This window comes from Megachile rotundata, chromosome 2 (assembly GCF_050947335.1).
Source record: "Megachile rotundata isolate GNS110a chromosome 2, iyMegRotu1, whole genome shotgun sequence".
Classification (NCBI taxonomy): domain Eukaryota; kingdom Metazoa; phylum Arthropoda; class Insecta; order Hymenoptera; family Megachilidae; genus Megachile; species Megachile rotundata.
The window spans coordinates 22817384-22835003 of NC_134984.1; the positions used below are offsets into that span (position 1 = coordinate 22817384).

General features: G+C 41.9%; 1 protein-coding gene and 1 long non-coding RNA gene across 5 annotated transcripts in view; one reads left to right on the plus strand and one right to left on the minus strand.

Moving 5' to 3' along the window:
* LOC100880693 (Organic anion transporting polypeptide 30B) overlaps window positions 1-17620 on the plus strand; it is a 40793-nt gene that overhangs the window by 7413 nt on the left and 15760 nt on the right. For all 4 annotated transcript variants that reach the window (XM_076540577.1, XM_076540572.1, XM_076540570.1 and 1 more), the window contains exons 2-3: window positions 15322-15634; window positions 16327-16530. In XM_076540577.1, coding sequence (XP_076396692.1) covers window positions 15426-15634; window positions 16327-16530 — 413 coding nt within the window. In that variant the 5' untranslated portion in view covers window positions 15322-15425. The remainder of the gene's footprint in view (window positions 1-15321; window positions 15635-16326; window positions 16531-17620) is intronic.
* On the minus strand, window positions 10198-12862 carry LOC143265969 (uncharacterized). The gene is made up of 2 exons (XR_013040792.1): window positions 10830-12862; window positions 10198-10733 (listed from the first exon to the last, which is right to left on the minus strand). It is a non-coding gene; the product is annotated as an uncharacterized LOC143265969 (long non-coding RNA).

Genomic DNA, 17620 nt, shown 5'->3' on the forward strand with positions numbered 1-17620 from the left:
TAGATAACAGTCGAGAAAGAAGTAAATTAGAAGGATGAAATTATGTATCCGGGGTAATCGCGTAAAAACGGTGTTTACACGGTTACACGTGTGCTACGCTCGTTACACGGTTAGAATAAGCAATGGTTGGTCACACTGCATCAAAGCTCTTTTTCCAATCGACCTATAGGAGAGAAATGTCGCTAGTCCGACAGGGTGGTCTGTCGTTTTAAAAATAAGTCGAGCCATCGTGAAAGAAAAGGATTCAAAGGGCCTCCCACGTAACTCTACATACATATATGTACCTATAAGAATCTCGGCTACTCAGTGTTTCTATGTACACTCGAGTGCAACATATCTTTCCTTTGCCGAGATACATGTAGACTCGACAATATTTCGATCCACGAATCTTTATATTCCGAAAACTATGATATCTTCTTTTCGAACTTTCGTAGTTTCAAATTTGGAAATTTCAAAATTCTTCGACTTAAAATGCAAATTCTCGAATTTTACCTTAGGTCTTCCAGTTTCTGCGTTCTTAAATTTGTAGACCTCGTAAACTATACATCCGAGATCCATATGTTTCAAACTTCTACATCACAAATTTCTAAGTTCCAAATTACTATATCGCAGATCTCTACGTCTCCAAATTCCAAGATACGGAAAAAACGTGTAAAAATATAAGAGTAGCAGAGTTGTTGGCCGCGATAGTTTTCATAGGGTAGTTAGATTTGCCGGTGACTGTACAGGAGCGTGTGTGGGGTGTACATAGCACCCACGCGTCGTTACGACCTCCTATTCGTTTGGACGGTGCCAAGGTTTTTCTTTTCGAATCACCGAAATTGATTAGTTTAAAGTCCTTCGCCGCGACCCGCGTAACGTAACGTGTCGCGAAGCTTCATAGATTTATTCGAAATTATCGTGATTAAAATTGCGTATCGAGTCGGAGGACGGACGAGATAATACGCGGAGTATTTTCGATCGGAAACAGCATCGCTTGTTTATCACTTAATGCTCGATGTAGATAGATCACAGTTTTAGTTAATTGGAGCAAGCTAGAGATGTTTCGAAGCGATTAATTCGAACGATTCGCGGATGGTGTGGTAAAATATCGATCGTTTTCGCTGAATCTGCTGGCGAAGCGATAGATAAGGCTTTATGTGGTCTCATTGTTTGCGACTTTCGACGAAGCAGACTTTTATACGAAACGTTTATTCGTATTCGAATACGGAACGACATTTATCTTCCCACTTCCATGCAACAGAGGAGGGAACTAATTGTGACGATTAACGAGCACAAAAGGAGCCAGAAATTATCGGTGTTATTTCAAGAGATCGATATATTAATGAAACTGTATTTGATTTACGTACTCTCTTCCCTTCCGAAAATTAAATAATTCGCAATTGCCGCTTTCATCCTTCAATTTATACCGCATCGTAACATCGATTTTTTTTCAATTTTACTTAACCATTCGACTTATGAACGAAGATATCGTTATCGTAATAATTTATGGAGAAACCGATGAACTTCCATGCGCCGTTTAATTATTTTGTCTGTCCATAAAAGCTTCATTAAGAGCGCTTCGTAATCTGCGAAAACGAAAGCAACAAACAACCGCGATTCATGGAAAAAGCGACAAAAGGTCCGTCTTTCACCAGAATGTTTGCTCGAGCTATAGACTCGTACGCGAGAAAGTTGTTGTCGGTCAACGATTCTCGCGCTAATGAAAACGTAACGCCGGTTTTACGCTGTTAGCGTAAACAGCAGGTACATTAATTGGAAATTTTCATTCACGGGGATATTATCTAGATATACTATAAAACGTGTCGTGTCGGACTTATTATATCTGTCGATCCCTCCATTTCTGTATCCTTAAATCCACTGTAGATTCCTAGACGATCTACCTTCTTAAATCACTTATGTCCCTAGATCCATAGATATCTCATTAGGTAACGTTACACTGCAGAATATTCGGTGCGCTTGCCGACGTGTCCGTCGTAGGTGAAAATGATAAACTCGCGATGTTGGCAAGATAAAATTCCGCGTACGCGATAAGCAGCGTAACGAACCGCGGGGTAATTAATAGGCGCGAGAAGAAAGGTGTTCGATGGCGGACAAATCGCGAGGCTGTCCCGTGACTGTTAGCCAACTACGTAAATGAAAACAGTATTTTGGTTGAATTGACGTCGATACGATAAGCGAGTTGTGGCAGTGTTCGAACACCGCCTATAAAGCATTATAAGGTTGGCAGAGCGAGCCGCATAATTTCGCCTGGCACCACGAGACATTGCGATCAGGAATTAGCATTGTAACAGCATTATACGGAGCGGGCTTTTGGCACGGCTCCAAAGGCAACGAGAACCCTTGATGGGGGTGCGCGAAAGAAACCGAATAAAAAAACTCGATATCGCGTTATCGACCTCTCCAGCTGCTCATGGCTGATAGCCGAAATTGCATATTGCATATTGTTCGAATAATTTTCGACCAGCAAATACATAGCTTCGAACGTGTACTTTCTTTCGAAATTAGGTATCTGCGCTCCCTTGCGCGAGAACTTGCACGAGTATTTGAACATTTTTTACTTTTCTAGTTTCACCTTTCTAGATTCTTTGTATTCGCAAATATCTAGATTCCAACTTTCTACACCTACAAATCTGTAGATACCCAAATTCCTACTTTCTCAAACCCATAAATTCCCAGATTTCTAATTCACCTGATTCCCTCATTCCTATATCACAAAATTTCTTAATCCACAAGCCTAGATTTCTAATTCACCTATGTCCTTCATTCCTATATCACAAAATTTCTTAATCCACAAGCCTAGATTCAAAACTCCTTAAAAATCTCTAAACCCTTGAGTCTCCACATTCTCATATCCTAACTCTAAAACTCTTCGGATCCAAAAATTCATTTCTGTGAAGGAATATTATTTCCTTTCTGCTCCCCTTTTCACCGTGGACAGTGAATCATCGAGCTCGTCAGTCGAGTGACACGGAACCGATTCAATGAGCATTTTACAGTTATTTCCTTGGTTTATTTCGGTAGGGTCCCAGTTGCTCACCTCGAGTAAAGCGTTCTCGGGATTCATTCGGTATGAATCAGGTATCCGGAAACGATGTTTGCACCGATCGCTATAAATCGTGCCGCGTATCGAAGGCCTCGCACTGTTTATCCGCCAGCCGGTAATTTTTATTGAACAGATGGTGCGATGAAATTAATCAGGCGCTCGTAAATTTCAGTAATTTCCCGGTATAAAAACGTGCTCATACTTTCATCGCTTTGTGCTTGGCATAACAAACATGAATTAATCTCTAATCCCTTGAAGCTAATTATTTTTTAACAACTTCGATGTTTTTTGTTTTATGTAATTGTACAATATTTTATATTGAAAGTCCACTCATCGTTGGAAAAAATAATTTCTTACCAAGAAGCGACGGAAGTTCGTTCGAAGTAAAATAATTAAGTAATATTTGTCGCTTCATTATGTATTTGTGAATCGCTTCACGGTAAAGAAGAGTTCGACTAGTAGCTACGTCGGGGACTCTTCAAAGTTAACGAGATACGTAAAAAAAATCTAATTCGAAAGAGAAAAAAGAAAGGGATCTCGAGTAGCATTAATGCGTGAACGAAGTTGATTGCGCCATGGTTTTTATCGCACGGCTAACGATCGTGGAAAGAACCGAACGAGATTTTTCCTCCGTGCTCCATTAATTAATCTCCTTTTTTTCTACTCTCTGTCCCTGTCTCTTCGTATCGACTGTAACGAGTCACGTTGTCGATACGTTGAAAAAAAAATGCGATTGTCTCCCTGCTCTTTCGCTCGCTATCGTAATTTCCTTCGATGGATCTGTTGTTTTGTCGTCGACCATGAAAAACATCGAGCCAGAACAGAATCGCGAACACGCGTAGCAATTTCTGATCTCTGTCGATTGCTCGCGAATCGATAAAGTCGAATCTTCGTTAGTTGGCCATATTTTTAGCTCCCCTCTGCGATATATCGTCTGGAAAGGTCGGAGGCAAGTAGATTCAAAGGATAAAATTAACGAGTCATTTTTTAGTGGATGCTTTTGCACATTTTGGATTTTAGTTAGCTCTCTGAGTTCGAGTATGCAAATTCGAAATTTTTTGATCAGAGAATTTCTACGTGTTCTAATTTCTAAATTCTCAAGTCCCCAAGTTCTCAAATTCCTAAATTTTCGAGTAAGGGATCGTTAACAAAGTTCGCAATTAGTTAAGAAAGAAGCATTCGAAACGCGGAGAGAGTAGATCGAGCGTAGAACATCGGATCGTTACGATAACATTAGCGAGACCTTTATCCAATTTCAATAGACGGTATTATGGCTGTTTTCCCATTCAAAAGCAATCTAAGCTGCTTAAACTGCTCGGGGTTCAATCTGAAGAGAATAGATCCGCCTGTTTCTCACAAATTCGAACGGTTCTTTTGTCGTAATCGTTATTACCCTGTTCACAATACATGTACGTTGCTCGTGACAGCACATGATTTCACCTAACGTCATAGTCATGTGTTTCTCTCTGTAATCGCGTGCGGTTACATGATTTCGCGTGATATTCGTAAATCGTCGATCGAACATCAAAATATGCTCATTGTATATTCTTATTCTATTCATACGCGCTTGTGTATCGGTATCGTGTGTAACGCGATAGCACGTGATTACACGCGAACTGATATTAATTGGCTTCTATTTTTGAGGCGGTTGTCAAGCGATATTTAAAATATGGAAAATCTTAGATACATGTTATCGTACGTGTAACATGATTTCGCTTGACCCGATATTAACGTGTTTCTATCTTTAACACTAGATTTACGGAACCCGTCAAAATGACGGATAATAGGTCTATTTTAGATGACAGAATTTGTTAAGAAATTTTTGTAAAAATGTCAACTTTCAGCAAAAGAATCAATGTTTTAGGCAGTTCACATATCATGTGCAATTTATTTATTTTCTACTTTAGGTAAATTTAACACTAGAAAGACTGAAACTTTGATTCATTTTGACTGCTTTGGGGCAATATAGGTATAACACATATATATATACCGGAAATGAATGAGGGGGGAGGTAACTACAATTATTAATAAACGCATTTATATGTTGTACAAAAAGTCACAAAATTCTAAGAAGTTGTGTCATTCTATACACAATTGTTTTTCTAATTGAATTTGAAAAGCAGTCAAAATGACTGCCTTAGGCAATCTAGTGTTAAATAAAAGTGACCATCAAACGTCCGTAAATCTAGTGTTAAGCACAAGATGTTAAAAATATTTCAGACGTGAGATGTAAGAAACGTATGTACCTGTGCGGCGAATAGAACGTAACGATTTCACGTGATCCGATATTAATGTGTTTCTATCTTTAAGTAGAAACCGATAGTTATCAAGCGATGCTCGGAACGTGGAAGGTGTTCTAATAACGTTCTAAAAGCGGTATTACATAAAAACGCCGAGACGCGAAGGATTACACGTCGGAATTCGTCGAAATCGTAAAATCTCGCTCGCATACGTCGAGTCTGGTCCACATTAGCAACGAGAACAGTTCTTATTGAACCGCTAATGAAGAGATTTCAGTAACCCGTGTAATTGTGAGCCACTCGAGTTTCTCAAGGAAACGATTTATATTTAGAGAGGCATCGAGCGAATCGTTTGCTCATTCTCGGTATCCTGAACAGAGTGATTCAGTTCATGTACATTAAACACTCGGACAGCGGTTTAATTAGTCGTGTAAGTAGCTTGAAAATTGCTGCTTCGGAACCTGAATTCGTCGAGGTTTCGAAAGCGAGTTCGATCGATTAGAACGCCACGATTTCGTTCGCGATTGATTGTTATAATTAGATGGCGGATTCTCATGCATGCGCGATGCAAGAATCGTTTGCGACGAAAGTGAAACAATTTCGTGTGTTTTTGATGCAATAAAATTTTGAAAAATGTAACAAATGAAATCTTTTTGAAGAGTGAAGTAAATTAAGTCATTTATAAATTCTTATTGTAAATATATGTATTTTTCATAGACTTACTTTGCAAGTGGATATGTATACTACACCGTTCTCCATTTAAATCTATATGTCAGTCATAATAATAAATATTTAATCTCAAGGAAATGTAATAATTCTTCGCCTAAATTACAAGGAAGCCGTCGTGACTAAAAATAGCAGTTAGTAGCAGTTAGTATTACACAGATCGTTGATCGACTTAAACCATGTCGTATAAAAAGCCGACTTAATGAAAACCAGCTGTTTCATTGATAGATCTGTTCGTTTATCAGTCGATCGGAGGGTAATTCAACATCGAAAACAACCTTAAACTCTAATAGGGATCGCGTGAACGTTATACATTTAATACTCCGAATTGTATCCCTTTTTCTTTTGCTGTTCAAACTGTCCTGTCACGTCGCGAAAATAGTAAAATAAGGCAAATTCGATGATATCTCGAGCCTTTGACGTGTACAACGATTCTATTCTCGGACAGACACGCACCATAAACGCGCGGCGATATAAGGGGTGACCGTGGAACGCGTGGTAATATATCGCGTGACAGCGAAACGCGGCAGAACGAGGTACGTGATGATAGAACGCGTGAAATTACAACGCGTGAGACTATAATAGGTGGTGACAGAATGCGTGAGAATGTACGCGATGATAGAACGCGTAAATTTACAACGACTATAACGTGTAGTGACAGAATGCGTGAAAATATATGCGGTGAAATTGTTACGCGTGAGACTGTAATACATGGTAACGGAACGAGCAAGAATATATGCGATGATACAACGCGTGAGAATATAACACATGGCGGTACAACGCGTGAAATTACAACACGTGAGATTATAATACGTGGTGATAGAAGGGGTGAGAATATGACGCGTGGAATAACTCGTGAAAAGACAATGTACAGAAATATTTACAATGCGTAAGTGTCTACAGTGTATAGACTGACAACGTGTAAAGAACATCTACAACGCGTGAAATTATACCGCGTGGAATTATAGCGCGTGGAGTTACAATGCGTGCAATTACACCGCGTGGAGTTACAATGTGTGCAATTACACCGCGTGGAGTTACAATGCGAGCAATTACACCGCGTGGAGTTACAATGCGAGCAATTACAGCGCGTGGAGTTACAATGCGTGCAATTACACCGCATGGATTTACAGCGCGTGGAGTTACAATGCGTGCAATTACAACGCGTGGAATTACAGCGCGTGGAGTTACAATGCGTGCAATTACAGCGCGTGGAGTTACAATGCGTGCAATTACAGCGCGTGGAGTTACAATGCGTGCAATTACAGCGCGTGGAGTTACAATGCGTGCAATTACACCGCGTGGAATTACAGCGCGTGGAGTTACAATGCGTGCAATTACACCGCGTGGAGTTACAATGTGTGCAATTACACCGCGTGGAGTTACAATGCGAGCAATTACACCGCGTGGAGTTACAATGCGAGCAATTACAGCGCGTGGAGTTACAATGCGTGCAATTACACCGCATGGATTTACAGCGCGTGGAGTTACAATGCGTGCAATTACAACGCGTGGAATTACAGCGCGTGGAGTTACAATGCGTGCAATTACAGCGCGTGGAGTTACAATGCGTGCAATTACAGCGCGTGGAGTTACAATGCGTGCAATTACAGCGCGTGGAGTTACAATGCGTGCAATTACACCGCGTGGAATTACAGCGCGTGGAGTTACAATGCGTGCAATTACACCGCGTGGAGTTACAATGTGTGCAATTACACCGCGTGGAGTTACAATGCGAGCAATTACACCGCGTGGAGTTACAATGCGAGCAATTACAGCGCGTGGAGTTACAATGCGTGCAATTACACCGCATGGATTTACAGCGCGTGGAGTTACAATGCGTGCAATTACAACGCGTGGAATTACAGCGCGTGGAGTTACAATGCGTGCAATTACAGCGCGTGGAGTTACAATGCGTGCAATTACAGCGCGTGGAGTTACAATGCGTGCAATTACAGCGCGTGGAGTTACAATGCGTGCAATTACACCGCGTGGAATTACAGCGCGTGGAGTTACAATGCGTGCAATTACAACGCGTGGAGTTACAATGCGTGCAATTACATCGCGTGGAATTACAGCGCGTGGAGTTACAATGCATGCAATTACACCGCGTTGAATTATAACGCGTGGAGTTACAATGCGTGCAATTATACCGCGTGGAGTTACAATGCGTGCAATTACAGCGCGTGGAGTTACAATGCGTGCAATTACAGCGCGTGGAGTTACAATGCGTGCAATTACACCGCGTGGAATTACAGCGCGTGGAGTTACAATGCGTGCAATTACACCGCGTGGAGTTACAATGTGTGCAATTACACCGCGTGGAGTTACAATGCGAGCAATTACACCGCGTGGAGTTACAATGCGAGCAATTACAGCGCGTGGAGTTACAATGCGTGCAATTACACCGCATGGATTTACAGCGCGTGGAGTTACAATGCGTGCAATTACAACGCGTGGAATTACAGCGCGTGGAGTTACAATGCGTGCAATTACAGCGCGTGGAGTTACAATGCGTGCAATTACAGCGCGTGGAGTTACAATGCGTGCAATTACAGCGCGTGGAGTTACAATGCGTGCAATTACACCGCGTGGAATTACAGCGCGTGGAGTTACAATGCGTGCAATTACAACGCGTGGAGTTACAATGCGTGCAATTACATCGCGTGGAATTACAGCGCGTGGAGTTACAATGCATGCAATTACACCGCGTTGAATTATAACGCGTGGAGTTACAATGCGTGCAATTATACCGCGTGGAGTTACAATGCGTGCAATTACACCGCGTGGAGTTACAATGTGTGCAATTACACCGCGTGGAGTTACAATGCGAGCAATTACACCGCGTGGAGTTACAATGCGAGCAATTACAGCGCGTGGAGTTACAATGCGTGCAATTACACCGCATGGATTTACAGCGCGTGGAGTTACAATGCGTGCAATTACAACGCGTGGAATTACAGCGCGTGGAGTTACAATGCGTGCAATTACAGCGCGTGGAGTTACAATGCGTGCAATTACAGCGCGTGGAGTTACAATGCGTGCAATTACAGCGCGTGGAGTTACAATGCGTGCAATTACACCGCGTGGAATTACAGCGCGTGGAGTTACAATGCGTGCAATTACACCGCGTGGAATTACAGCGCGTGGAGTTACAATGCGTGCAATTACAACGCGTGGAGTTACAATGCGTGCAATTACACCGCGTGGAATTACAGCGCGTGGAGTTACAATGCATGCAATTACACCGCGTTGAATTATAACGCGTGGAGTTACAATGCGTGCAATTATACCGCGTGGAGTTACAATGCGTGCAATTACACCGCGTTGAATTATAGTGCGTGAAGTTACAACGCGTGCAATTACAAAGAATGAATTACAACGCATAACTTAGTAAATGGATACGAATTTAATTTGCAGTACCAGTAATTATTTTGTAATCATAAAATTTGTAAACGATTCTAGATGCATATAGCTGGCGCATTTGCACGATTAAACCGTTCCGCGGATTATGTTCGCGTTAAGGTAAACTGTGCACGAAAAGTGCCTTAATCAGATTATCGTCCAGGATTACCGGGTATCTAGGAAAATTGGATAGAAGCTGTTTGAACGATTTCTCGTAAATAGTTTCTCGTTTGGTACGTTTATGTAACTGAAAAGATCGGCGCGATGTCTCTCGCAGATTTTCGCTGACGTTTCATACTTCCTTATGATTCAATGTCATGTTGCTCGCCTTCGTTATATCACCAAATTGAATTATTATATTACGGTCGCTTAAGCTGCTTGATCCTTTAATCCTTACGTCAAAGCGAAGTTCTTTCCGCGGAAACCAGAATTACAAGTCTTGAACTATGAAAGTATTTATGCCTTTAATGTTTACAGTAACGTTATTAAAGATAGCGGTAGTTTACCAGCTTGAAATAATAGGATTTAAGAGCAGTCCTCGCAATAATTTGTTACAATTTCCGAGGTGATATTTTTTAAAATTCTGTCGATGGTTAATGACAACACGTGTAATTCCACGTCACTATTGACCCCTTTCTTCGCGATTCCTTTCCCGACCAGGCAAGCCATAGTTAAACACCGAAGAACTACATACTTGCATATAAGAATACTTCTTCTAAAGCTTCTTTGTCCGACAAATTACATAAGAATATCAAATTGAATAAAATGTAAAATGAAAACTTTATGCATGCAAATTCAATGTTATTTATTTACTCGTTTGCTAGTCTACAGTCATATAGCGAACATCGATTAAATATACATTATATCGCATATAGATAATACAAAACATGGCCAAATTAAATCGAGAAACGCTGTTATAATGCTAATGGTTAAATATAAATTAACCGTGCAGTCAACCACAGGTCAACTGATTTCTATGCGACTGGTTCATACCCGGCCATTAATATTAATAACGTTGCATCTGTATGTATCGACAAAAAGGTGCATACCTGCGATCATAATCATATATCAAGGATCAATATATCTTCTGCCCCACGCACACCACCTCTTCGGTACACTCGTATACAACGCAACGTTATCCATTTCAAATTTCCATAGTCCCAAATCCTGAAATCATCAGATGTTCAAATCCTCGAATCTTCAAAATACCCGAAGTCGCCAATATTCCAAGTATCCCAAGTCCCGAAGCAAAATAAAGCAACCAGTGATAGTAGAATTATCCCGCAAGAGTTTACGGTTGCAGTGTACATAGGAGCCTATATAAAGGTAGCAAGTCGTCGCATTAGATTTTTCTGCAGTACCGTATAGCGATATATTATTGCAGTGCCAAAAGTTTCCTGGTCGATGTATACCGGGTGTCCTGTTACGACTCCTCTATCATCCTCGACGTTGTTTGGCCTCGAACCGACCAAAGTTTGCCGAACTTTTCGAGACGACGGTGTTCGTGCTTCGCGTGATTAAGCAACTTTTCTCTTCTCGATCGGCCAATTATGATCACAGACATTTGTTTGATTCGTGACTGAAGCTCCATTGATTCGATCGCGTGTTACCCTCGGGTGTTCGTTTGACACGCGCTCTACACAATTTTTTTAAACATTTCTTTACTTACGCCTTCCAACTGAACTTTATCAGGCCTTTGCTAACCTTTACGGGGCTTTATTTAAACTCTGCGCGATACAGCAAGAAGTTTCACGGGTGATATGGACGTACAGGCTACTTTAAGAAGTTGAAAAGAAAGTATATCTTGCTGTAGGTACTTTGAGGTTCGTTCGAATTAGTCTCGATGTGCATTCGGGTGCAAATAATGGAACTTTACGACGAACAGGAAATACAATTAGAATCACAAGTTTTGCCTACAAGTCCCAAAATCCATACTTAGTTACCAGGACCTTAAATTTCTCAAAATGCAAAGTTGGGTCGTCTAAAAGTCCCGAAAGCTCCGTGTGCCCCAAGGCGTGAAAATGGTAGAAAAGAATAATTGGCTACGGACAAAGAGTTATTAGCGATTGATCGGTAGTGCTCGAAGATAGCGTTGGTTGTAATCCCATCGGTAGCGGCTCGCATTGATCGTCGCACGTGTAGATCGAATGGTTCCTCGCGTGCTGGAAGGTCTTCAAGTTGGCAGCGATGGGTTGGGCACTAGGTCAGCCTTTCGGTCGGCCGCGAACCGCACGATATCGTACCGCAACGCCGTATTTCAACTTCTCGCCGAATCCGAGCACACTTTTGCAGCTGCAACCGCACGATATCGTCCCGGCAATGGGAATAACGGATCGAAGGTCAGGAACTGGGTTACGGGGAAAAATGCGGCGAGCCTCGACGTTTTAATTCATAGTCACCTCGCTTGGCTCCTTTCCTTTTTCTTCCTTACGATCATTACTATCCCTGAGGTACTATCGATATCGGCTTATTCCGAAACTCGAGCAAAATCGAGCGTAACTCGTGCTTTTGCGCGCTGCAAATTTCCTGTCTAATACGAAATATCGAGGATTGTTATTAATTACTACTCGTTATCGATTACCTTGGATAACATTAGTTAACTTTTCAATATACAAAATAGATGAAGGGGTTCTTAATAAAATAAATTGCAACAGTGTCGTATGTGTCGAAAATATATATATCCAACCGATCTATTTATCTGAATTATTTATGAGATTCAAGAGAAATGTGATGTCGAGCCACGCTCGATATAGAAGTGCGAAGTAAAATGTATCGTATAACAGCGGTATAATGATAATGGTAGAATTGTAGCATGTTAGTTTAGAATAACAGTAGTACACTATTTACTCGTATCGAAATAACCAGATTGAACCAAATTTAAAGGACGGATTAATTTTAATCTGTTCGACGGCGTACGAAATAAAAAGAAGCACGGTTTCATATAGGAAATCGAAGTCGTTAGAAAATTCGATGCTGTTACTCGGTGCTAAAATTTCTTCTTCAAAGAAACACGGACTCTGCACTCGAATAAAGGTTCCAGAAGAATCTCGTTAAGTCAATAATTCGCGAACGATGAATCAAAGGCTGTTCCAGCTGGTACGTTGGAAAGTCAACACGTCTGTAAGCATCGAACGGTACAATAAAAAAAGGATCCCTGGTGAATTTAACGGTGCTTCGACGGGCCAGCTGAAAGTGTTTCTAAAACGAGACTCAACATGGCTCACGGTAACAGTTTTATACGCTGCGATATTTTCTCGCGGGCGCAAATATTCGCGCTGTAAATCCTTTAACGTTCGCGATCCGCTCTAAACAATAATAAGCGAATGTTAGATTCCGGAGAACATAATAGCGAGTAAACGGCGGATAATTCGCTCGATGACTCGTATCTTACACGCTATCGACTCGCACGTTCGCTCGTGCAGCGTATACGCGAAGCGTAAACAGTCTGACACGATTTCGCCATACAAAAGTATCGCGAAACAGCGACGTATTCATCAAACAATTGTAGAAAAATGATGCAAAGTACGTAATTTGTTTCAAAATTGTTCAAAACAACCGTCGGAGCTACAATAAAGTCTGTAAAATCCCATCGAAAACGTGGAACTCGATCGACCGATAAATCCCGAGTTCGATAAATCACGTCACAATTACATTAACCATTTTTATCGCGGTAAAATTACGACCGCTTCGGTGGTACTTGCCGTTTCGTTTTTATCGACTGGGAAATTCTCGTAACTCATTTTTCTACCGATCCGTTCTGGATTAAATTTCGCGTTAATCGAGCGAGTTTCTCGATTTCCGCTAAGGAAAACGAACATAAGTTTCTAAACGCGTTAGTATGCACGTAACGTAATAGAACCGTGAGCGTGTCGGACGTTGAGTTTATAAATCATATTATAGTTTTAACCTAGTAACCATTTTACACTTGCCATGGAACTGTTCAAACATTTACCATCAGACTTGACCGGAAGTGGATGAAACGTCAGCAGCTGATGCGGTTTTAGCCAAGGCACTGGCACCCACTGTGCCTTCGTATAACGAACGATCATTACGACGTATCCCTGACTTTGAATTCGTTAGCTGTCTATACTGCGCAACATAGCCTTCTTCAATTTTTCATTAGCGCGAAATGAAGGTCGTGGCCGATCGATAATCTGAAAACAAAACGTGGCCACACGTGTCCCGCCACCGGACAAAAACGATGCCCGCCACTTTAACGAGCCCCCAAGATGTCGCATCTCGAATTCCCTCACGAATTAATCTTTCTTCTTTTACGTGTTCAATCGGGGATAAATTGCTTCGAAATGAAAATTGACGAATTCGTAGATTCGAGAAGAAAATTGGTCGATTAAATGAAATTGGTCGGGCAGCGACTGAAATTTCTTCCCGTAAAAGAAGGTCGTGCCTGTCGAGAAAGCGGCCTTGAGCGTCGAATTGATTTTCGAATAGCTACATAAACGTTCCACTAGACGATACTCGTGTCTTATGCAATTCGACTGCTTAGAATGTCGTTGAGTCTCGTAAGAAATTCCCAAACTCGTAATCATAAGGAGGATAAGCTGAAAGAAGTCGTAGACATAGGCTTGTTCGTAAGGAAAGACGCGGGATTGTGCCAGAAATGGCGATCGCGATGTCGGTCGGAGCCGGTGGTGGGTCGATCTCGAAAATAAATCAGGGTCGATTAACGAGAAAACGAGTGGCCAAAACGATTAGTCGCGGAAGTTGGCCGATCCGGAGTCCGTTGGTTTAGGAACTTTAATTGGCGCCGAATTAATCGATGCAACGTCTCGATTCCCGCCAACAGGACCGAGTCGTGACGGATTTACGTAACGCGATAATTACGCAAGTTTGTTCGAAAGGCTTGTTCCTCTTGCGACAACAAACATTTCGTCGTTCTAGGATCTCGCAACCATCGGGAGAATCCGTCGACGAGAACCACGTTGCTTCTCGAACTTTCAAATACTCGAACGTTTCTCCGTGTCCGCGTTTACAAGTTTTCCAAACTCCGAAATTTCGACTCGAGTTTTCAAACCGGAATATCGTAAATCATAAAATCTCGTTTGGTTCGCAAGCGCAGCCATCGGTTGCCCGCGAGCTGTTGGTCGGACAGTCGATTTGCCCATCGGTGTCTTCCGTATCCGCGACGTTTATCGAACGCGTGGGGTCGTCTTTGTCCCGTGACAATTCTCGCCGCGTTACAATGGAGTTCACCGCGAGTTATCTAGAAACTACGACGACACGGCACAGCAAATATGTACAGTTATCCGTGGTCGTGTGGTATCTTTCTAACGAAGATGACAGCGTTTCTGCTGGCGGCTCGTTCGAGCTCGCGTTGCTGAACGGCCCTGACCTTACGGAAGCAGGTTCGTTGAACCGTTCAATATAGAGATGTCAATTGATCGCACGATTGCATCAAACGCTGTCGACACACGGATTCACTTTTTCAATGGCTCGTACACGGGTTTCGTCGTCCCGATTCGAACGAACGAAACGAATTACAGCACGGCTTTCAGCAAAGCTGTTAATACGCGCGGGACGGATTCGAATGGATCGCGATGTATCGGTCGAAAACGTTTGTTGCTCCGGAAAAAATGTTCACAGGGTTTTACAGCGTTTCTCTTTGACCAAAATGTCGGAATTATTATTTTACCATTCGATTACACTCTGCTTTTATACGTTGATCGTTTAGAGCAGCATGTACAGGTTTAATAATCTCGCCGCGTTATAATTTTACGATTAAAAACATGTCGGAAGTATTCCGGTTGCAGATTAATTCGGAAACAGCGAGTATTTGAAATGGCGGTAGATTCGAAGTACGCGTAAATTCATGTAGCAGTTAAGTCCTTTAAACTGTATGAAAGATGAGAACGAAAACGAAGGACGTAATGATGCGTTTGTTTGCAGGCAACGGAAGCACGAGGCGAAAAATGTCGGCGTCGGCGCCGTAATTGGGCGATCTTGGTAGAAAGGAAGCCGAGGGACGAACGGAAGAGGCGGGTAAGGACGAAATGGCGTCTACGAGCGGGCACAAGAGGAACGGCTCGAGTTCGAGCATGTTCACCCACAAACGCACCGAGTCCGGCGGTGGTTTTATCGGCCACAAACGTTCCGAGAGCGGTCACAAGCGGGCCGAGAGCATATCCAGTGCCTTTGGCCACAAACGATCCGAGAGTGGTCACAAGAGGAACGAGAGCGGCGGTGGTTTCGGGCACAAAAGGTGACTCTCCTCCGCACAATTTCTCGCGACGTCGTCGAGGGCTCTACTCCGCGGACCAAAATTCCTCGCCCCGGTCTTTCTTCCCGATTATAATGGAACGAACTTCGGTACACCTTTGCCCCGAAACTTTCACGCTTACCGGCCTAATGCATTCTCTTTCCCCGAATTTCCAAACTCGGCACTTTCAAAAATAGCACACTCGATAACTTAAATATTTGATTTTAGAACACGGTTACCCGTAAGTTACAAACTGAAATAACAAAGGCACACGGTAGATGATTTATTTAAATCAGAGGTAGTTGCAAACGCGAGTACGCAATTTGCATGCATTCTGTTGAACTGATATTCTTTGAGAATAATACGAGTAACACAGGGGAGGTTCTTGTTACCTCGCAGAGGAATACGATCCTTCGAACGAGGGGTCTACGTGTAATGTTTAAATAAGTAGAGGTTCCGCGATTCAGAGGCTTCCAGGATTCTTTTCCCTTCTATCCCTTCTTCGTTAACGAAAGCGTTGAACATTACGTTTGTCAAACTATAAACAACGTCTCCCTTGCTGATGCTATACATCTAATTTATTATTTGTATTTGAAATAACCATAAGCCCTGTAATGGGTATGTCTTCGAGAGAGCCTGTCGACGACGGAGTTGAAACGAAACTAATCGACCTTCGGGTTCCAACGATTTTTCAGGTCCGAGTCTGGCAGCAATTACCATGCCGGACATCGAAGAAACGAGAGCATGTACGCGATGACAGGGCTTTACGCGGAAAGCACTGGGACAACCACCGACGAAACTACAGACCCATTGCAGGCTACCGGTACCAGCAGACTGACCCATGACACTGTCATTAGGTGTCACAGTAGAAATCCCAGTTCTGGCCTCGTGGACCATAGGTAAGAGCCAACGTCTGCCAACGGCTGCCAACAGTGTCGGCCGACGTTGAACAGCTGCATGAATTGCACGCTGGTTTTACGAATGATTTATGAATCGCAGGTTTTCTCCTTCTTTGGCAAATTTATGATCAGATCGAAGATACGTGTCGCGTTTATATCGATTGCGAATATTCTTTAATATACAGAACTTGACGCGTTTCACTTTTAAAAAACTAAATACTGCTATCTGATCATAGGAACGATGTAATAATAACATGATGGACGATGATAAGTATTATGTACGTGGTGGAATAATGACTACTAACGTTTGTTAGTTCGATGAGGTTCAGAGCTATTTTATTCGATACCGATCGTTGATATATTTCAATCGAATAGTTGCTTCAACAACGCACAATTATAGCCTGTCTACATTGCAGACCTAAGTTCCTTTCAGGATCCTCGCTAAAGATATTGAATCATTTCTGATCAGTATTTCCGATATCAACTATTTTTGAAACATAGGTGACTCATTTGGTTAGTTATTAAACTCTGCATCGTTAGTCGATCAAAGTCTATCGTTAAGACCTGATCAGTAAACATCGTTACAAAGATTATGGTACCTATAGCATAATGCGAAGATGGATATCTTTCTTCTAAAAGCGTCTTCGTTTATAAATTTGACGAAATCGCTAGGTAATGACACAAGCATAAACTGATAATCTTATCGGTACCAGTTTTATAAGCATTGACGTAACTCGCGTAATTCTTCGTCAAACTTACTCGTAATCTGAAAAATAGAGTAAATACTAAAGTGCTGGAAGAAAAAGTGTTTCTTCGGAAGATTAATTAACAAGTGCAGCTGTTCTGCTTCGAATAATCGGGTTTCCTGTGGTCTGTGAACTAATTTCTCACTTGTACGGAATCAATTCCACACCTTCGTGTTTGTCGTTTCCTACTGATTATTGTTTCGTTGCTAATTATATTAATATTAACGACATAAAGATATTTGAGAAGGTTCTAAAATTTTTGTCATCTTTTCTATGAAAAATGATTCTTTATATAGTATTCTAATACTGTTCGTTAAGTTTGTGTCATTAGCAATAGTCTTCTT